Source organism: Martes martes (assembly GCF_963455335.1).
Source record: "Martes martes genome assembly, chromosome: 16".
Classification (NCBI taxonomy): Eukaryota; Metazoa; Chordata; class Mammalia; order Carnivora; family Mustelidae; genus Martes; species Martes martes.
The window spans coordinates 44,123,234-44,145,752 of record NC_137904.1 but is presented as its reverse complement, the minus strand read 5'-3'; the positions used below and the strand labels follow the sequence as shown (position 1 = coordinate 44,145,752).

The 22,519-nt window shown below is 39.5% G+C and overlaps 3 protein-coding genes across 3 annotated transcripts; all 3 read left to right on the top strand.

The window, feature by feature from the left end:
- Positions 1-2,730: 2,730 nt before the first annotated feature.
- On the top strand, positions 2,731-3,120 carry LOC308356938 (keratin-associated protein 2-3; the record flags this gene model as incomplete). Its single annotated transcript, XM_080826332.1, has 1 exon — positions 2,731-3,120. The coding sequence occupies one exon, from the start codon at positions 2,731-2,733 to the stop codon at positions 3,118-3,120; it is 390 nt and encodes a 129-aa protein (XP_080682458.1).
- A 3,496-nt stretch (positions 3,121-6,616) lies between these two features.
- Positions 6,617-21,972, top strand: LOC308356538 (uncharacterized protein; the record flags this gene model as incomplete). The annotated part of the gene is made up of 2 exons (XM_080825596.1): positions 6,617-7,163; positions 21,029-21,972. The coding sequence occupies 2 exons, from the start codon at positions 6,617-6,619 to the stop codon at positions 21,625-21,627; spliced, it is 1,146 nt and encodes a 381-aa protein (XP_080681722.1). The 3' UTR covers positions 21,628-21,972.
- LOC308356934 (keratin-associated protein 9-3-like) lies at positions 12,410-14,398 on the top strand (the record flags this gene model as incomplete). Its single annotated transcript, XM_080826328.1, has 1 exon — positions 12,410-14,398. The coding sequence occupies one exon, from the start codon at positions 12,410-12,412 to the stop codon at positions 12,911-12,913; it is 504 nt and encodes a 167-aa protein (XP_080682454.1). The 3' UTR covers positions 12,914-14,398.
- Positions 21,973-22,519: the final 547 nt, after the last annotated feature.

Here is a 22,519-nt window from a genome sequence, read left to right as displayed (position 1 = left end):
ACACAGGCAGTAACCTCTTCCACATCAGCCACAGCAACTTCTTTCAAGTCACGTCTCCAAAGGCAAAGGAAACAAAAGCGAAAATGAACTTTTGGGAGTTCATCAAGATCAAAAGCTTCTGTACAGCAAAGGAAACAGTCAACAAAACAAAGAGGCAACCCACAGAATGGGAGAAGATATTTGCAAATGATACTACAGACAAAGGGCTGATATCCACAATCTATAAAGAACTCCTCAATCTCAACACCCAAAAAACAGAAAATCAAGTCAAAAAATGGGCAGAAGACATGAACAGACACTTCTCCAAAGAAGACATGCAAATGGCTAGCAGACACATGAAAAAATATTCATTATCATTAGCCACCAGGGAAATTCAAATCAAACCCATATTGAGATACCACTTTACACTTTACACCAGTTAAAATGGCCAACATTAACAGGACAGTAAACAACAAGTGTTGGAGAGGATGTAGAGAAAGGGAAACCCTCTTACAGTGTTGGTGGAAATGCAAGTTAATACAGACACTTTGGAAAACTGTGTGGAGATTCTTTAAGAAATTAAAAAAAAACTCTATGATCCTGCAATTGCACTACTGGGTATTTACCCCAAAGATACAGATGTAGTGAAAAGAAGGGCCATCTGTACTCCAATGTACATAGAAGCAATGGCCATAATCACTGAACTGTGGAAAGAGCCAAGATGCGCTTCAACAGACAAATGGATAAAGAAGATACGGCCCATATATACAACGGACTATTACGTAGCCATCAGAAAAGATGAATACCCAACTTTTGTATCCACATGGACAGGACTGGAAGAGATAATGTTGAGTGAAATAAGTCAAGCAGAGAAAGTCAGTTATCATATGGTTTCACTTACTTGTGGAGCATAAGAATTAACATGGAGGACATCAGGAGAAGGAAAGGAAAAGTGAATTGGGAGAAATCGGAGCAGGAGACGAACCATGAGAGACTATGGACTCTGAGAAACAAACAGAGCATTTTGGAAGGAAGGGGGGTGGCCTTCTTTGGAAAGAAGGGGATAGGTGAGCCTGGTGGTGGATATTAAGGAGGGCATGTATTGCATGCATGGAGCACTGGGTGTGGTGCATAAACAGTGAATCTTGGAACACTGAAAAAATAAAATTAAATTTTAAAAAAAACACAATACTATGTTGTACATTTGAAAGTTGCTGTGAGAGTTAAGCTTTAATCTTTTCACCATAAAAACAATAACAACAAAATGATAATTATATAGGCTATAGTGAAGGATGTGTTGACTAACCTTATCATGGTAAGCATTTTTCAATATATACATACATGAAATCATCCCAATGTACACTTTAAGCTTACACAATGTTATATGTAACTTATATCTCAATAAAGCTGGGGAAAAGAAAAAGGACAAGAAAGAGTAGAATACATGAGTTTTTATCTTGGCCCTGGTTGCTGCTTTGGAAAAAAGTCAAGTGTGTCCATGGACAAGAGAAAGAACATGAAATGTGAGAGAGTCAAAGGTCTTCATTGATGAGACCACACTTCATTTCTCCCTCTTCTGTTTCCCCAATTATGACTGTATGTTCAGTCAGTTTACATTCCTTCTAAAGTTTTAGAATTATGTTTAAAATTTCATTTGGGGATCTTTAGCTCCTGGGGCTTGAGGCACATTCTTTTGAATGATGGGAATAATCCTAAAGTGACCAAAAATCCTGTCTGGTGAATAATAAAAGGGGAAAAGCTGCAAAGTAATGAGACTTCTTCCCCCATGTAATTCCCCAAGGGCCTCTAACAACACTTCCCTAAGAAGCAGTGTCATCACAGAACACCTGTGCAGCCTCCTACATGCCTCCTCTGATCAATGTATTATCTACGTCTGCAATGCTGGTTGAAAACCTCCATCTTACTTAGTCATATAGTGCCTATGTCAGGGATATTAAGAAAAAATTTCTTGTTACACAATTCTCTATCATAGATACAAGAAAGGCAAATATAAAAAAAAGTCACGTCTCAGAAATAAATATCAACATTCTGTGGCCAGAAGGACCATAGTCACTCAAACTTGAGCTAGAGAAAAGAAGGGGAAAAAATGTAATGCAATTATGTATATTTTATTTCAATAACTTAACTGATTTACAAAAGTAACCTTTTATCTTTCCCATACAAATTATCTGAGCTGCGGTCTTATTCAAGGTATATGCATTCTATTGTATCAAGTGATATCTCAATAAAGTTCCAAGGAGTCCAGACCCAAGGACATGTCCAATACCTGTTTGACTCACATGCAGGTTTCTCAGAGCATCTCCTGGGGGTCAAGTCAGGATCCAGTCACTGATCTAGAGACCCCTATATGTTTCTTTTAAAACTTTCAGTTCCTTTAGGACCATTTTCCCCAACATTCATCAGGTGCTACCTACCCAACATAAATATCAAGAGTTGCTATTATCTCAAATGACTGTGAGTGTTTAGATTTTGATGATGAACAGCATGAATAGATCCATATTTAGGAAAGCAACAAGAGTTCTCTAATGAGATCGTGAGTATGTCACAAGCAATGCAATCATTAGTCAAAACAAAATTCTACTTAATTGGCCAAAAGATAAATGGGGGGGGGGGGTGTCATCAGCAGTTGGCCAGGATATATAAAGGGCCCAGAGCAGGACAGAGACATTCACACCTGACAACACCCAAATCCTCTCACCAGTCCAACCCTAACCAACCCCAGACATCACCATGTCCGGCTCCTGCTGTGGCTCCTGCTGCTCCTCCTCAGGCTGCGGGGGAGGCTGCTGCCAGCCCTGCTGCTGCCGCGACCCCTGCTGCTGCCGCCCCGTGTCCTGCCAGACCACCGTGTGCCGCCCCGTGACCTGCACCTGCCGCTGCACGCGCCCCATCTGTGAGCCCTGCCACCGCCCCGTCTGCTGTGACCCCTGTGGCCTGCAGGAGGGCTGCTGCCGCCCCATCAGCTGCTGCCCCACGTCCTGCACGGCCGTGGTCTGCCGCCCCTGCTGTTGGGCCTCCACCTGCTGCCAGCCCATCTCTGTGCAGGCGCCCTGCTGCCGTCCCCCCTGCTGCCAGCCTGCCCCCTGCCGCACCACCTGCAGGACCTCCCCCTGCTGCTGAGAAGGGTACTGACCGTCTATAACAAGCAATCAACCTTCTGAAAAAGTCATACTCCCATCTCTACCTACCAAACCTCCCACCCTGAGCCATCAAGATCCAAGTCAACCAGAGGATGAATGGAAATCCAGGCTTATCTCTTAAGACTTGGACTGTTCTCAAGTCTTTGTAACAGTATCAACTCCCTTCTTCCCACTGTAGATCTTGGGTCGTGTGGCATGCTTGTTTTCTAATAAACTTCTCTTCTTTGGCCTAGCAAATACATATTTGGTTTTACTTATTCATTCTAATTCTTTTCATTAAATTTAAATAAAAAATGTACTGATTGCCTAACATCTGCACATCACAGGCTAGACAGTATACAATAGCAATTAAAATTGAGTTAAAAATGTGCCCCTCTTTAAAAAAACTTCTAGGGAGAAAAATGAAAGTCATAATAATGCAACTAAAAATTAGAAAATGAAAAAAAAGCACAACACACTTTGGTGTCAACAGAGAAATCACTATTGATTGGGGAGAACAAGAAAGACTGAAAAGGGAACTAGCATTGTATATGGGTTAAGATTTTGGCATGCAAGGGAAGGGAAGATGGCATTCTCAACACTGGTAACAGTGTGCACAAATGTATATAGAGAGGGACTGTTCAGAGGATAGTTTGGCTGGGAATACCGGACATATGTAGAATGAGCAGAGAGCCCAAAGGAATAACGGAAGATAGATTTGAAAAATGTGTGTGCTTTGAATACTAACCAAAGGAGTATGCCCTTAATGCAATAAATTCTAAGGACCTGTTGAAAGCCTTGGGGAAAGAGAATGGCATGACAGGCGTTGGGTAACAGGATGATTCTTATGGCAGCTGCTTATCAAAAAAGAACTCCAAAGTCTGGACATATAATGGTTATACAGAAACAAATTAAGAGGCCATTGTACTGGTCCAAGTGATACACAGTAAGAACTGAACTAAGATGACAGCCATGGAATAAAGAAGACACAAAGAGTATGGCAGACATAGAAACCCAGAAGGTATGTTCCCTAATATGAATGTGGGAAACAAAAAACAATTAAAAATCAAATGTGTTATTGCAGCTCTAGAGAAAACCCTTCTGGCCAGAAGACACTTAAAAGAATCTGAACATATTCATGCTTATTTACTATGTGATTAAAGTTACTACTCCATAGCATTTCTTCTCACTACTAATATTTCTATTCCTGAACTATTATAAAGTATTTTCTTTTTTTAAAAAGCATTTTCTTAATAGGAGACAAAGAGTTTTAATAATTTATTGATCCTGAAAAACAGCATGATATAAAATAAAATGAACTGATACAGGAGGGAGAGGTAGGAGTTTTATACGCAGCTCTTCTGGTTGTGTGCTGTGTGAATAAAGCAAATCACTAACCTCTCCAAAAATGCAGCCACTCCTGGACTCAGTAGTATACTAACATCAGCTGATGCCAAGAAGGAATTAAAAGCAGTCTGTACCACAACATCAGTGTTCCAACTTAAAACTATGAGGATGGATGACAATATATTTGATTCTTTTTCTTGATTCATCCCTATCAATACTACAATGATTTGTACACTACAGCAAGATATGAGACAGACTGAATCTTGCTTTCTGCACAACCCTTTAGTGCTATGTGCATAATATGATGACTTAATAAACTTTTGCCACTTATAAAAACAATGATGTCGGTTTCTTTTTTTTTAATGATGTCAGTTTCTATAACTATACAATCAAACATTTGGACAAGGTGATTTATTAATTTTTTTACATCTGATATTTAATGATTCCTTCAACCACTTTTCAACTTCATACCTATAGTTATGGTTATCATATGATGTGAACATCTTTCTTGACAGCAACATGAATCACATCCTAATGTAATTCTATCACTGCACAAACCAATTCTTCCACCTCATAAATAACTAACTATGTGCTCCTATTCAAGATTGGAAGGAAAGAATAAACCTATCACAAGTAGCAATAATATGATCTTTTTGGTCACCACTTTTTTTTCATTTCCCCCCATGTCACCCTACACATTCTTCTTTTGACAACAAATTCTTTTGACAACCACCAAAATTGTTTCAAATTTATTTTCCTGAAATTCACATCAAGCTTTCTGGTTATGTACTCTGTAAATGGAGCAAACCACTTACCTCTCCAAATTATAGCCATTCCTAGATTTAACAGTATTCTAACATTGACTGAAGCTCAGGGGAAATTAAAAGTGGTCCATACCACAACATCAATCCCTTTACACTTATATTAAAGTATAAGGTATATTTAATCTCTTTGCACTTATATCTATTGAATGATATTTGATCATTCTTTTCCTACCCTACCTTATATACACTGTAATCCAGAAAAAGTATCTCCTAACTCCTGTTTTTTCTTTTATTGATTCCCCTTCATAAATTCAATTGTCATGCTCTTCGGTCTAATATCATTTCACAGGACACATGGTATAGTTACATAAAATGAAAATCCCACCTTTAAGAAATACTGTCTAGGGGCGCTTGGGTGGCTCAGTGTGTTAAGCCTCTGCCTTCAGCTCAAGTCATGATTTCAGGGTCCTGGGATGGAGCCCAACATGGGGCTCTCTGCTCAGTGGGGAGCCTGTTTCCCCTCCTCTCTCTGCCTGCCCGCCTACTTGTGATCTCTCTGTCAAATAAATAAATAAAATCTTTAAAAAAAAGAAATACCATCTAGATAATCTACATAGCAGTGATTTTTATCTTTCATAGAGAAATACAAATTATACTTGAAATTTTTTGCAAATTTTCCTAATTATTGGCTATGAATTTTAACCTTTTAAATTTATGCTAATAAAATATCCACAATAAATTGGAACAGAACCATTTTTGTTCTACAGATCTTCCTCAGTGATATATTCTGATGTCTAAATGTGTGAAGTTCAGGAGAGATCATGGAAATTGGAGAGATCCAATTCCTGGAAAAATCTATGAATTTCCATGAATGTGAAGTTTATCAGAGTTTCTATCTGGCTGACTGTAGGGACTATAATCTTATTAATCAAAAAATATAAAGACAGTATTACATAAAAGACAATCAGTTGTTAATAATTTTTCTCTGGAGACTTGAGTCTGGTGAATATGACCCTAAAAATTCACATCATCTTATGAGTGAGAGTCACTTTGTCAGGTGATATGATCGTAAATGCGGAATGGAAGCTGAGATTTGAGGAGAAATTATAGCATTGTTTGGAAATGAAACATTTCTACCAAGGACAAAAACATTTAGTGAGCATTAGCTGAGCAATAAGGAAAAGCCAATCTGGGATGCATTTAAAATAACTCAATATTTGAACAATCAAAGGACTCTGGAAAAGCTTGTTTAAAGAGTAACAAGATAAAAATGCTGCCCATCACAAACACAGGAACTGGTCAAGACCTATAAAAGGCCCAAGTGAAATAAGCAGCTCTAACTCAGAAACTCCAACAAGCAAACCAACTCTCAAACCAGCTCCTGACATGGCCTGCTGCTCCACTAGCTTCTGTGGATTTCCCACCTGCGCCACCAGTGGGAACTGTGGCTCCAGCTGCTGCAAACCCAGCTGTTGCCAGACCAGCTGCTGCCAGCCCAGCTGTTGCCAGACCAGCTGCTGCCAGCCCAGCTCTTGCCAGACCAGCTGCTGCCAGCCCAGCTGCTGCCAGCCCAGCTGTTGCCAGACCAGCTGCTGCCAGCCCAGCTCTTGCCAGACCAGCTGCTGCCAGCCAACCTGCTGCCAGACCAGCTGCTGCCAGCCCAGCTGCTGTGGGACCGGCTGTGGCACTGGTGGTGGCCAGGAGGGTGGCTGCGGAGCTGTGAGCTGCCGAGTCAGGTGGTGCCGCCCTGACTGCCGCGTGGAGGACACCTGCCTGCCCCCCTGCTGCGTGGTGAGCTGCACGCCCCCAACCTGCTGCCAGCTGCACCATGCCCAGGCCCCCTGCTGCCGCCCATCCTACTGTGGACAGTCCTGCTGCCGCCCAGCCTGCTGCTGCTACTGCTGCCAGCCCAGCTGCTGCCAGCCCACCTGCTGTGAGCCCACCTGCTGAACACCTTCTAAAGGAATCCTGAGAAACTGGCACTTCAAAACAAGCCAATGTAGAGTCCCAACAAACTTCTGAGCTCCAATACTCATAACCCAGCTTGCAAACTCTTGTCATACGGCTACATAATTTTCCTGAAATGTGAATTTATAATGGAAAACCAAAAATATTTCATAAACCTGGATATGAATAGAAGTCCAGCAAGGTTAAGAGGAATATGTAAAACTTTACTATAAATATCATCTGAAATAGTTCAACAGCTCATTAGATTTGGGATTTAATAAAATTTTATTCTTCAGTGATGAAGTCATGGTTGGAGCTTTCTTTTCATTAGAATTTGTTAATGCTATCAGGGTACTTGGATTTTTCATAATCTTAATAACTGTGGCATGGCAGTATGGTTGGTCTTTATTTTTGTCCTTTTATAAAGGTCTTTAAAAAACGGTTTTCCTTTGTTTTAACATTAAATGGCCCAATATTCTGCAGCCAAAATGTATGATTAAAAGAATCTATCAGTTTTTAGAAATTATTTTCCAAGGTCCTCACATGTGCAACTGGTGGGCTAGGTGTTCCAGAAGATCAACTTTACAAAAAGGAATTTTTATGTCATTTAGCTTCTTGAGGTGTTACCAAATCTATTCATTTCATTCACATATGACTCTGTGTAAAATTCTTTGAATTACCAAGGGTATAAAAGGGTAACACATAATCGGAAAGACAATAAACACAAGATTTCAAAATATCAGCATAAAATGTAAAGACATCCCGAGTTCTTGCCCCCACTTTGTAACTAAGAGTCCATGGATTCTTGAGCAAGACCCTTCGCCTGCCTGGGCACCAGTTTAGAAAGCCTGGAAAATGAAAGAACTGACTTCCATTGTTTACAACATCCCTCCCAGGCACTGGACAGATTATTTCCTGAACAGGCAATGCACTGACAGACTCTTCAGATGCACAACAGGGAAAAAGTGTTCAATGGTCAAATATGTTGCATATATTTTCACCATCTTGAAGGTTTACAAAGCACATAAGAATATTAAAGAAAGCTCTATAACTACTACTCCCAAATGGATTTAGAGAATCTTCCACTCATTTATTTCCAACTGACATCCTGTAACACTAGTATTCCTCAAAATATACTGTGGAAAATGATGAAAGGGAATTCCAACTTATGTTTCTATAATACCTATATAGTTGTTTCATGTATTGTTAAGTAGAAAATTAATATTCACTACAGGAATGGATTTAAACGAGCATGATCCTGGCATTTACCATGCCCATTCTTATTCTAATCTCCAGACAGAGTTCTAGAATGAAGCAAGGATAAAATTTAAAAAAACACACGTAATAAGAACTTCCCTTTTAATGGATAAAATCCTTGATTTTAAAATCAAAGTGGTAAACCAGTGGCTGGAGATAAAGGGGGATGGGGAGTGATTACTCAAGATTATTACGGATTCTTCTAAGGCAATGAAAAAGCTTCTAAACTAGAGACAGGAATGGTGGTTGTAAAACATTATGGGTGCACTAAAGGCCACTCAATTGTACATTTTTTTAAAGATTTTATTTATTTATTTGACAAACAGAGATCACAAGTAGACAGAGAGGCAGAGAGAGGAGGAAGCACGCTCCCTGCTGAGCAGAGAGCCCAATGCGGGGCTCGAACACAGAACCCTGGGATCATGACCTGAGCCGAAGGCAGAGGCTTTAACCCACTGAGTCACCCAGGTGCCCCTCAATTGTACATTTTAAAATGGTTTAATATATGTTATGTGAATTTCACCTCAACTTAAAAACTAAGTCAAAGGGATGGTGTCTCCACTAGCACAACTTCACTAGAATTAGAAAAAGTCATCCCCTTTAGGTAGACATAGTCTGAAGAATACACAGCTTACTGAGCTTGCGCATCTTCTTGTGAAGAAGATTCTCCAACCTCTGAGTAGACAGAGCCCCCCAATAGGGGACAACCTACATATTCATACACAATGTGTCTAAAACTTGTTCAACATTCTGTGCCCCTCATATACCACTCTCTTATCTTCCAACAGATTAGAAAGACTTAGGTTTGATGTACCTTTGACTTAGACGGCTTCAGGTTAGAACCAAAAGAGCCAGGTTGACATTCAGAGAAATGATCTTATTACTCGATTTAGAATAAAAAGTTGGGGATGTTCAACTCTTTGGTATATCAACCATGTCTTATCACTCAGGAACCTAAGTAAGGCAGAGGCAGCTGAATTAAAGGACTAGTAAAATGGACTTTAAGGAATTGAGAGACACCCCAAAATTTACAATAAAAAACCCAGAACCTTGATCTCTTAAAGAAAAATAACTCAGGGGCGCCTGGGTGGCTCAGTGGGTTAAAGCCTCTGCCTTCGGCTCAGGTCATGGTCCCAGGGTCCTGGGATCGAGCCCCGCATCGGGCTCCCTGCTCGGCAGGGAGCCTGCTTCCTCCTCTCTCTCTGCCTGCCTCTCTGCCTACTTGTGATCTCTGTCTGTCAAATAAATAAATAAAATCTTTTAAAAAAATTTTTTTAAATAAAAAAAAGAAAACTCAAATATTAGTATCTATAAACAGAAGGCAAATATTCAATAATAAGAGACAAACACATCCTTTCTCCAAATGGTACTATTGGGTTTGGGCCCCATTGCTTAAATGAAGTAATGAAAACCAAAGAGAATATGCATAGTAATAAAATAATTTTTTAAATGTAAAGTTCCTGGCATTCTTTTCTCAAAGAAGACCACAGATGTGGATTTCCAGCCTTTAAACAAGTCTGAAAAATCTACACAGCGAAACATCACAAAGGACTATAACTTCCTACTCTATTTGTATGAGAACCAATCAAGAAAAAATGGATTTAAGTGGTAGAAGGAAATAATTTTTATTTTCTTGACTTACTTAGGGAAGATAAGAAAATATTCAGATTAGTCTCTGGCAGAAGAACAGAATTCTCAAATTTAAGTGTCATATCTTATGTGATGAATTAATCTTATGTAACAACTTGACTGGTTTAAGGAATCCCCAGATAGCTGGTAGAACATTATTCCTGTGTGTCTGCGAACGTGTTTACAGAAGGAATTAGTATATGAATCTGTAGAATGCGTAAAGAACCTGGGCCTTCAGCAATGTGGATGGGTATCATCCAATCCTTTGAGACCCCAAATAGAACAAAAAGGCAGAGAAAGGGTCAGCCGTTCTGTGGCTTAAGCTGGACATCCATCTTCTCCTGCCCTCAGACTTCAGTGCTCTTGGTGGACTTCTCAGGTTCCCTATTTGTGTGAAACAATCCTTCACAATAAATCTCTTCTGACATATTTTTATATTTATCCTACTGGTTCTGTTTCTCTGGAGAACTCCGGCTAAAACACCTAATAATTCTCTGAGGGCAACGAAAGACCAGAAACATGAAAACTGAGTTAAGTTTTGCACCAAGGGAGATGCTATAAACAGTGCCACACCAGAAAAGCCAGAAATGGAGACCTAACAGACAACACCACTATGTCCAGTGCCCTTACCAGGAGGTAACTCCTCAAACATCTGAATTTTTGCAAGGGGAGATAAATGTTTTTATTATTTATCATTTGTCAAAATAAAAGATTCTACTGAATTTAAATATGAAGGAAGTAGTTCCGGAGATTGTAATGGTGATAAATCTACATGTTCCAAACACCCAAGGTAAAAAAAAAAAAAAAAAAAAAAATCAGCTTATCAAAGAATCTGTGTGGTAGATTTGCTTAAGGAGAAGAGGCAAAAAATTCACATACCTTTTAACTCACATTTGATGTGGGATTTGAAAACGTCTTAATTCTGATTTGGGAAGAGTTATGATCTTAACTCAAAGCTGTCCTTTCTGGAGAAGCAGAACTAAAACTTGGTATTCTGATTCAAACTCTGTATGTGGTATTTTAACTTCCATTTCCCTTCAATATAATCCATACTCAATGAAGGCCAGGTCACCTTTCATTGTACCTACACAAAAGCTTCATCTTCACCCTCATCAGTTGTCTCATTCAAATTATATTAACTTTCAACGAGTTGGACTAGTTCCTAATATGTACAGTAAACTGCATGCCGCCAATCTAACACACCATAGTGTGTCACGTGCTCCAGTGTTAATACACTGTCATTTTTATGCAGTTAAGGATATTTAAATCTAGAAGACATCCTAATACCAAAGTTTAGATGAAGTCTCAAGTCAAATAGATTAACCTTTTTAAAAGCACTTGAGATTTTTCTCAAAACATGCTTATTATGGAGTTAAAAAAAAAAACACCAAAAATTTCCAGAGAAGTCCTAATAAATAGTGTTATTACTCATCCAAAGCTCTGTCTTTCTTCCCTGGACTCTAAAAAGTTTGAAAGTGAACAAATTTTTACATCTTTCTTTTACCCTTTGATTTTCTCTACAACAATTGCTTACATGGAAAACAGAGTACTGACTGCAGTGGTTGAACAGAGTTCAGTCTGGAGTCAGATGATATAGATTTAAATTTCAAATTCACCACTTGCTGCTGTGAACCTGGGCAAGAGACGTAAATCTGCTTGAGGCTCAGTTTCCCTACATGGATGATGGAAGTAGCTATAGGCATGGCTCATATGACTACAGTAAAAATTAAATGAACTGATACATGCAAAGCAGTCAGAACCATTTGAGCACCAAAGTGCTCCAGAAACTGTGATTAGTAACAATTCATCCACATTTCTCAGTCCCCCCAAAAAAGCATCCCTTTCTGGCCAGCTGGATCACTTTGCTTCATAGATTGAAGTTGAAAAAGGTAAAGAGGCAGTAGTTGACACTGGAACCACATTGCTGGGAATTAAACTGTCATGTGAGACCCAAGAGCGCGATTATCAGAGGCAACACTGAGTAATACAACACTCCTTAAAGGTGAAGCATCAATTATTCTTAGGGTAATCACCAAATTTTAACAAATATGGGGCATTATGGGTTATGTATCCAAGGAACGCCAATGACTACTTGACTGTGGTAAAGAATCTTAATTGAAGACCAAATAAAATGAACTTATAAAAGCTTTCAGAAGTTGAACAAATAACTCAGGAATAGGGCAATTATTATTCAGAGACAGATTATTTATACACAAACAAGGAAGAGATTTTGAGAATTATGTAAATCATAGCTAGTCAAGGCATATAAAAGGCCTGATGTGGAAGTCACCACCAAAACTCAACAACTTCTCTTAGCAACCCAACTCTTCATCCCAAATCCTGACCATGGCCTGCTGCTCCACTAGCTTCTGTGGATTTCCCACCTGCGCCACCAGTGGGAACTGTGGCTCCAGCTGCTGCAAACCCAGCTGTTGCCAGACCAGCTGCTGCCAGCCCAGCTGTTGCCAGACCAGCTGCTGCCAGCCCAGCTCTTGCCAGACCAGCTGCTGCCAGCCCAGCTCTTGCCAGACCAGCTGCTGCCAGCCAACCTGCTGCCAGCCCAGCTGCTGTGGGACCGGCTGTGGCACTGGTGGTGGCCAGGAGGGTGGCTGCGGAGCTGTGAGCTGCCGAGTCAGGTGGTGCCGCCCTGACTGCCGCGTGGAAGACACCTGCCTGCCCCCCTGCTGCGTGGTGAGCTGCACGCCCCCAACCTGCTGCCAGCTGCACCATGCCCAGGCCCCCTGCTGCCGCCCATCCTACTGTGGACAGTCCTGCTGCCGCCCAGCCTGCTGCTGCTACTGCTGCCAGCCCAGCTGCTGCCAGCCCGCCTGCTGTGAGCCCACCTGCTAAAAGAAAGCCTGCTGATTTCTGATTTGAAGTTTCAATCTCCAAATCAATTCATGAACTAATTATCTCTTCTACCACCCATGGATGGCTAACAAATTCTTGAATTTTTATTTGGTTTTTGTTGTGGGGGATACCAAATATTTGGGCCTCACAGACCTATCTAATTCCATCCAATTCTGGAAAGACCTTGATCACCCCAATGACATTGCCAAAATACAAATTTAACTCAAGAAATTACCTTCAGCACACATTTGAATCTACTCTGTGACTCAGTGTCACTGATGCCACAGAAGAATCATCTGTCCTATATTTATCTCCTATACTCCATCTTTCTGCAAACTGCACTTTTTATGAAAGGGGAATAATATATCAACGCCTATTAAATTATATCTATTTGGTGCAGCAAACATATCTCTTTCTCTTCATTGAGTGTGTTCGTGATACGTATTTCATAAAAAGTCACAAAAGATTTTAGTCTGCCTTTGCTATACCACAATGATTTCTAGGAAATTTTACCAGATCTAATGGAGGTTAATCCCCAGAGAAAGACAGAGCAAAGGCAGTTATAAAGGGCCTCAGAAGTGGCACAGGCTCTATTTCCATATCCTTACCTCATAAAGTACTTTTATAACCAGAAAGTTATAGAAGCCAGGAACTCTGAATCCAGAGCCAGAATATGATGTATTTTTTTTTTGTCTGTTAAAGGAATGCTCTTTCAGGCAATCTTCAAACCATGGGAACATAAGGCTAATATATTACACTCTTCCATTTATACACAGCCTTGCAGAGTAAAGCAAGAAAGCTCCAAGTTGCAGAAGCCCCTCTGAGGAAATATGCTTTTGGTTAGATGGAGGATTTTACTTTTCCCATTTCTAAACTGAAAGTGAAGATAATAATGTAACTAATTTGGTTTAAAATTTTCACTTAGAAATACATGTATTATATATACACATGCATGCATACATAATACACAACAAATGAAAAAAATACATACAATGAACTTATACGTATTTATTTATTTATTTGATAGAGGGAGAGCGCGCACAAGAAAGGGGAGCGGCAAACAGAAAGAGAAGGAGAAGCAGGCTCCCAGCCTGATGTAGGCCTCGATCCCAGGACCCCGGGATCATGACCTAAGCTCAGGCCAGACACTAACCCGGCACACCAGAATGCACACAGATTTAAACACAGCATTAGGAAACGCTTCATGAATCTGGGTAGTTTTCAGACAAGGATCAAGATTAATTTGTGTTTTCTTGGACTCAGAACTGGAGGGAGCCAGGGGCTCCTGGTTGGCTCAATCAGTTGAGCAACAGATTCTTGGTTTCAGCTCAGGTTGTGATCTCAGGGTCATGGGTCTAAGCTCTGGGCTTAGCTCAGAGTCTATGTAGGCCTCTTTCTCCCTCTCCTTTGGCCCCTCCGCCCTGCTTCTTCTCTCCCTCTCTCCCTTCCCCTTTTCCCTTCCACCTCTCCCTCTAAAATAAATAAATCTTTAAAAAAAAAAAAAAAGAACTGGAGGGAGCTGAAGATAATTCTTTTTCATTAAAAATATTGCTTCGGTTAATGGGGCGCCTGGGTCATTAAGAGGCTGCCTTCACTTCAGGGTATGGGGATTGAGCCCCGTATTGGGCTCCCTGCTAGACAGGAAGCCTGCTTCTCCCTCTCCCACTCCCCTTGCTTGTGTTTCCTCTCTCGCTGTGTCTCACTCTGTCAAATGAATAAATAAAATCTTAAAAAAATATATTACTTTGTAAAGACTACAATACTTTATTCATTAAAGAGTTAATGAAAATCAAGAAATTAGAAAGCATGAGTAAAAGATAACATGTAAGCAAAGAGTCAGTTTCCCCAACATTTCTTCTAGAGACCTGATCCAACCCAGAAGACACCCTTGAACAACAGAACAAAAATGGAAACATGTTTTGTCCTCTTGTTTCTTTAACTACTGACCACATTCAGGTATCACTATTATTCAGGTATCACTACCTAAGAGCTCCTGCCGAGAAAAAAGTATAAAATAAAATGACAGGTGACTTGGGTAAAATGCAAATTTGGCTACTTACCATTACAATACACTGCCAATCATTCATTCCTTCCTTGATTCAACAAGGCTTTACTGAGTGCCTATATTCAAGATTGTGCAGAAGGCACTATGGAGAATACCGAAATGAATCAGACATAGCAGATCATGCCCTTAAGGAATGAATGATCTGGAAGAGCAATTATACAATTTTAGCCCTGGAGTGTCTGAGAGATCATCTCATTTTACAGATGAATAAAACAATGTTCAGGGGGATTAAGTATTCTGAGGTCACAGAATACACTTGATGGTAGAACCTGTTTGAGAAGCCTGTTTAGTTCTATTAGCTTAATTTAGTTCTCATAATCACCTAAAGCTGGACTTCTTTAAAGTCCCTTTTAGCTTAAAATTCTATTATCTCTTTAATTCAAAAGCACAAACTAAAAATATTGGTGAATTTGTCAATAGGGGGATGATTGAATAGACTGTGGTATGATCACACTCTGGAATAGTGCATAGCTATTTAAAAGAGTAACTAATACATATGGGATAGGCTAAAAAATTAGATAAGCTAGATAAAATGGATAAATTCCTAGAATCACATAATGTATCAAAACCAAATCATGGACGGGAGGTGGGAGGTTGGGGGAACCAGGTGGTGGGTATTGGGGAGGGCATGTATTGCATGGAGCACTGGGTGTGGTACAAAAACAATGAATACTGTTGCTGAAAAGAAATTTTTAAAAAACTGAATCATGAAGAAATAGAAAATCTAAACAGATTTGTAACTAGAGAGGAGATTAAATCGGTAATAAAAAAAAAAAACTCCCAACAAATAAAATCCCAGTACCAGAAGCTTCACTGGTAAATTTCACCAAACGGGGTTTAAAGAAAAGTTAAAAATCAATCATCCTCTAACTCTATCTAACATCTCTAACTCTATCTAATCATCCTCTAACTCTAACATCCTCTAACAAATTAAAGAGGGAACACTTCCAAACTCACTCTATGAGGCTAGCATTACCCTGATACCAAAGCCAAAGACACTACAGAAGATAAAACCAGAGACGAATATCCCTGATGAATATTGATGCAATAGTCCTCAACAAAATACTACCAAACAGAATTCAACAGTACATTGAAAAGATTACACCATGACCTAGTGGGATTTTATCCTAGAATGCAAGGATGGTTCAACAGACCAAAAAAAAAAAAAAATCAATGAATATAATACATCACATAACAGAACAAAGGAGGGAAAATACATGATTATCTCTATAGATGGAGAAAAATGATGAAATTCAACATGTTTTCATAATTAAAAAAAAAACAGAAAACAAAAACACTCAACAAACTAGGAATAGAAGGAAAGTACATCAGCCTGGTAAAAGCCATATATGAAAGCCCACACTAATATCATACACAGCAGTAAAAGACCAAAAACTTTTCCTCTAAGATTAAGAAAAAGAGAAGGGTGCCCACTTTTACCTATTCTATTTATCATAGTACTGGGTACTGGGAGTCCCAGCTAAAGCAATTAGACAGGAAAAAGAAGTAAACAGCATCCAAATAAGAAAAAAGTAAAACTGTCTCTACTTGCAGATGACATGATATGATATATAGAAAACCCCAAAGACTCCACCAGAAAGAAAGAAAGAAGAAAATGTTTAGAACTAATCAACAAATTAGTAGAGTTGCAAGATATAAAAAAAATCAGCTGCATTTCTATATACTAACAACAATCTATCAGGGAAAAATTAAGGGGGGCCTGGGTAGCTTAGTTAAGTGTCGAATTCTTGATTTTGGCTCAGGTCATGATCTCAGGGTCGTGAGACTGAGCCTTACATCAGGCCCCACAATGGGCATGAAGTTTGCCTAAGGTTCTCTCTCTCTCCCTCTCCGTCTCCCTGCTGCTCTCCCTCTCATTCTCGCTCTCTAAAAATAATAATAATAATAATAATAAAGATTAATCAAAAAAAGAAAGAAAAATTAAGAAAACAATTCCATTTATAATAGCATCAAAAAAGAATAAAATACTTAGGAGTAAATTTAACCAAGGAGATGAAAGATCTGTGTACTGAAAACTAGAAGACATTGTTGAAAGAAATTAAAGAATGTACAAATAAATGAAAAGGTATTCCATGCTCATGAATTAGGAGAATCAGTACTGTTAAAATGTCATACTACTCAAAGCAATTTACAGATTCACTACAATCCCTATAAAAATTCCAATGGTATTTTTCACAGAAAAAAAAAATCCGAAAATCTGTATGGAACTACAAAAGACTCTCTGTGGCCAAATCAATCTTGAGAAAGAGGCACAAAGCTGGAGGCATCATACTTCCTGATTTCCAACTAGATTACAAAGCTATAGTAATCAAAACAGCATGGTACTGGCATAAAAGCAGTCATACAGATGAATGGGATAAAAGAAAGAGCCTAGAAAGAAACCTTTACATATATAGTCAAATAATTTTCAACAGGAGTGTCAAGATCATTCACAAGATCCTTGTGAGAAAGGACAGTCTTTTCAACAAATGGTGCTGGGAAAAGTGGATATCCACATGCAAAAGAATGAAGGTGGGCTCTTACATCACACCATACACAAAAATTAACTGAAGACAGATTTTAAAACCTAAAGTTAGGAGATAAAACTGTAAAACTCTTAGAAGAAAACACAGGGAGACATGGTTTTCCATGACACTGGATTTGGCAGTGATTTCTTGGATATGACACCAAAAACATATAGAACAAAAATTAAAAACACAGATATTGAACTATATCAAAATTAAAAACTTCTGTGCATCCTGCTGGGTATTTACCCCAAAGATACAGATGTAGTGAAAAGAAGGGCCATCTGTACCCCAATGTTTATAGCAGCAATGGCCACGGTCGCCAAACTGTGGAAAGAACCAAGATGCCCTTCAACGGATGAATGGATAAGGAAGATGTGGTCCATATACACTATGGAGTATTATGCCTCCATCAGAAAGGACGAATACCCAACTTTTGTAGCAACATGGACAGGACTGGAAGAGATTATGCTGAGTGAAATAAGTCAAACAGAGAAAGTCAAGTATCATATGGTTTCACTTATTTGTGGAGCATAACAAATAATATAGAGGATAAGGGTAGATGGAGAGGAGAAGGGAGTTGAGGGAAATTGGAGGGGGAGGTGAACCATGAAAGACTATGGACTCTGAATAACAACCTGAGGGTTTTGAAGGGGCGGGGGTGGGAGGGTGGGGGAACCAGGTGGTGGTTATTGGGGAGGGCACAGATTGCATGGAGCACTGGGTGTGGTGAAAAAACAATGAATACTGTTACGCTGAAAATAAATAAAAAATTTAATTTAAAAAAAAAAAAAAACTTCTGTGCATCACAGGACCAAAGAACAAAATGAAAAATCAATCTAGAGAATGGGACAAAGATTTGCAAAATATATTTGATAAGAAGCTAATATCTAGAATATATGAAGAAGTCCTACAACTCAACATCAATTAAAAATTGGGCAAAGGACATGAATGGATACTTCTCCCAAGAAGATAAACAGCCAACAAGCACTTGAAAAAATGTTTCATATCAACAGTCATTATAAAAATGCAAATCAAAACAACAATGACATATAATCATACCCAATAGAATCCCTACACTCAAAAAACCCAAAGAGTGTTGGCAAGGATGTGAGGAAATTCCACTGTTGGTGGAAATGTGCAGCCATTATGGGAAACAGTATGGCAGTTACCCAAAAAACTGAAAACAGAATTACCATGTGATCCAGCAATTTCACTTCTAGGAATATACCCAAAAGAATTGAGAGTATGATCTTGGAGAGATATTTGTACACCTATATTCATGGTTATATTAATCATAATACCCAAAAGGTTGGAAACAGGTCCAGTGTCCATCAGTGGATTAATGGATAAACAAATCATGCTGGGGGCGCCTGAGTGGCTCAGTGGGTTGAAGCCTCTGCCTTCAGCTCAGGTCGTGATCCCGGGGTCCTGGGATCGAGCCCCGCATCGGGCTCTCTGCTCCACGGGGAGCCTGCTTCCTCCTCTCTCTCTGCCTTCCTCTCTGCCTACTTGTGATCTCTGTCTGTCAAATAAATAAATAAAATCTTTAAAAAAAAAAAAAACAAATCATGCTGTATACATACAATGGAATATTATTCAGCCTAAAAAATGAAGGATATTCTGATACATTCTAAACATGGATGAATCTTGAGGACAGTATGCTAAGTGAAATAAGCCATTCATTAAAAAGATGTATGTATGATTCCACTTACATGAGACACCTAGTTTGGTCAAATTCATCAATATAAAGAGTGAAAAAGTGGTTACCAAAGGCCTAGGGAGGAAAGAATGGAAAGGTTGTTCTTTAACGGACAAAGAGTTTCAGTTTTGGAGGTTAAAAAGAGTTCTAGAGATTGCACACCAATGTGAATGTACTTCACACTAGTAAACAGTACACTTAAATGGTTAAGATGGTAAATTTTATATTATATTATTATAATTAAAACTTTTTAAAAATACATATAGACCCCAACTTTTACTTAACTATATGAACAATCTTTCTATCTATCTATGCTGGATTTATGTCTGCAAAAGCAGGGGAAAAGATGTTAAAGAATATGTACCCAACTGTTAATATTTATTATTTCTGAAGTACTAGTTTTGGAAGGGATGGGTTTTTGGAGAAGAGAGGAAAAATACTAAATTTCTTCATATGCCTGTGTACTTGTTTGACTTGATTAAAACATGAATTCATAGGGAAGCTCTAGTTTTAATTTCTTGAGAAATCTCCACACTATTCTCCAAAGTGGCTGCACCAACTTGCATTCCCACCAACAGTATAAGAGGGTTCCCCTTTCTCCACATCCTCTCCAACACACGTTGTTTCCTGTCTTGCTAATTTTTGCCATTCTAACTGGTGTAAGGTGGTATCTCAATGTGGTTTTAATTTGAATCTGTACCCCAATGTTTATAGCAGCAATGGCCACGGTCACCAAACTGTGGAAAGAACCAAGATGCCCTTCAACGGATGAATGGATAAGGAAGATGTGGTTCATATACACTATGGAGTATTATGCCTCCATCAGAAAGGATGAATACCCAACTTTTGTAGCAACATGGACAGGACTGGAAGAGATTATGCTGAGTGAAATAAGTCAAGCAGAGAGAGTCAAGTATCATATGGTTTCACTTATTTGTGGAGCATAACAAATAATATGGAGGACAAGGGTAGATGGAGAGGAGAAGGGAGTTGAGGGAAATTGGAAGGGGAGGTGAACCATGAGAGACTATGGACTCTGAAAAACAACCTGAGGGTTTTGAAGGGGCGGGGGGTGGGAGGTTGAGTATTAGGGAGGGCACAGATTGCATGGAGCACTGGGTGTGGTGCAAAAACAATAAATACTGTTACGCTGAAAAGAAATAAAAAATTAAAACAAAACAAAACAAAAAACATGAATTCATTACTAGCATACATTTTTAATTAGTAGAGTGAGAAAACAATCTACCAGCAAAAGTCATTAAGGGTTTCAACTGGAAATGGATAAAGGTAAAATCCATTGGATGGATAAAGGTAAAAATACTGGTTAGAGCTCTTAGTATCCTCTGACTTGCACAGACAGATCCTAGAAAGGCATAGTGCTTTTGGATGCTGATTAATTTAGATAGCTCATGTTTTGATGACACTAATGTTAATCATTCCAAATCTGAACAAATTCTATTTATGAAGTCCTGGTCCCAAGTGACCACTTAGGAAGAAAATGCTCAGTTTAGACAAACTCAGCCTAAAGGTTAACAAAGGACATGTATGACAAAGCAAGCCAGGGTTGGCCCAACTCTAGTCTCTCATGTGATTCGCATAAAGAGGTGTTGCTCTGATTGGCTTCCATAATGATCCAGAGGGCAAAAAAGAAATACAATGAGACCTAATTGAATAATGACCAAAGCAGGTTATTGAAATGCTATTAATAACTTTCTAAACAACTCAGGGATCAGCCAATCAGAGACTTACTTTGCAAATGGTATTAAGGAACAATGTTGAATGTCAAGGAAATATGCAGCTCTAGGAAATATATAAAAGGCCAGCTGTAGAAGGTACAGACAAAACTCAAAAACCTCTTAGCAACCCAACTCTCACCCCAAGTCCTGACATGGCCTGCTGCTCCACTAGCTTCTGTGGATTTCCCACCTGCGCCACCAGTGGGAACTGTGGCTCCAGCTGCTGCAAACCCAGCTGTTGCCAGACCAGCTGCTGCCAGCCCAGCTGTTGCCAGACCAGCTGCTGCCAGCCCAGCTGCTGCCAGCCCAGCTCTTGCCAGACTAGCTGCTGCCAGCCAACCTGCTGCCAGACCAGCTGCTGCCAGCCAACCTGCTGCCAGACCAGCTGCTGCCAGCCCAGCTGCTGTGGGACCAGCTGTGGCACTGGTGGTGGCCAGGAGGGTGGCTGCGGAGCTGTGAGCTGCCGAGTCAGGTGGTGCCGCCCTGACTGCCGCGTGGAGGACACCTGCCTGCCCCCCTGCTGCGTGGTGAGCTGCACGCCCCCAACCTGCTGCCAGCTGCACCATGCCCAAGCCCCCTGCTGCCGCCCATCCTACTGTGGACAGTCCTGCTGCCGCCCAGCCTGCTGCTGCTACTGCTGCCAGCCCAGCTGCTGCCAGCCCACCTGCTGTGAGCCCACCTGCTAAAGCAAGGCTGCTGATTAAGAAAGAATGAAAGGAGAAGCTAAGCAAACTGCTCTGATCTCCGAAGAAGTTTTCATTTTACTCCCATGCTAAGTATCATGATGTTTCTAAGCCACTCAGAAATAACGAGTCTTAGACAGGACCCTCTTGGATGTGCTGAACTAGCACACTGAAAGCATGTATCAATCGGAGTATCTAGATATCCTGCCTTGCTTGAAAAGGCACCAGGGTGGGGTATTTCTTCATTTCAGTGACATCTCTGGTCTCCTCCCTTTCTCTTGATCCCCACGTATTTTCAGACATTTCTCCTTGAATATCCCCTGAATTTCAAATAAAATGTTAAATGTGTAAAGCAAACTGAGTTATTTTCTTCCTTCTACCTCTAAGTTTGTCCACCCTTAGCTGGAATTCAAGAAGAGTGGATTTGCATTTTGATAATAATTCTAAAGCATAAACATAAACTCTAAACCAGAAAGATTAAATCTAATTACATTATGCTGAATCCATCAGTTAAGAAAATCCTCCATGCATTTAATAATCTTTATAGTTATTCAAATACCTAAAATGTTCTAACCTATTATGATTAGGTCTAAGCCAGTAAAATCACTTTTGGCTAAAATTTTCAGGTTGTTCAAATCTATAGGACTTCTACCTAGATATATCTCTACCGTTTTCATCTCTTTCCAGTTTATATACTAGATGGTCTCCTTCATGTGTACCTAACATCTAAAGATTATATTACTTAATAAGTAAATTTTAAAATATCTACCAGATACTATCTTTTAGATACTCTTTTCCAAGAGCATTTAGGTTTAATTCCTATGTCTTACCTATTATATTCTTTTTTTTTTTTTTTTTAATTTTTTTTATTTTAATAAACATATAATGTATTTTT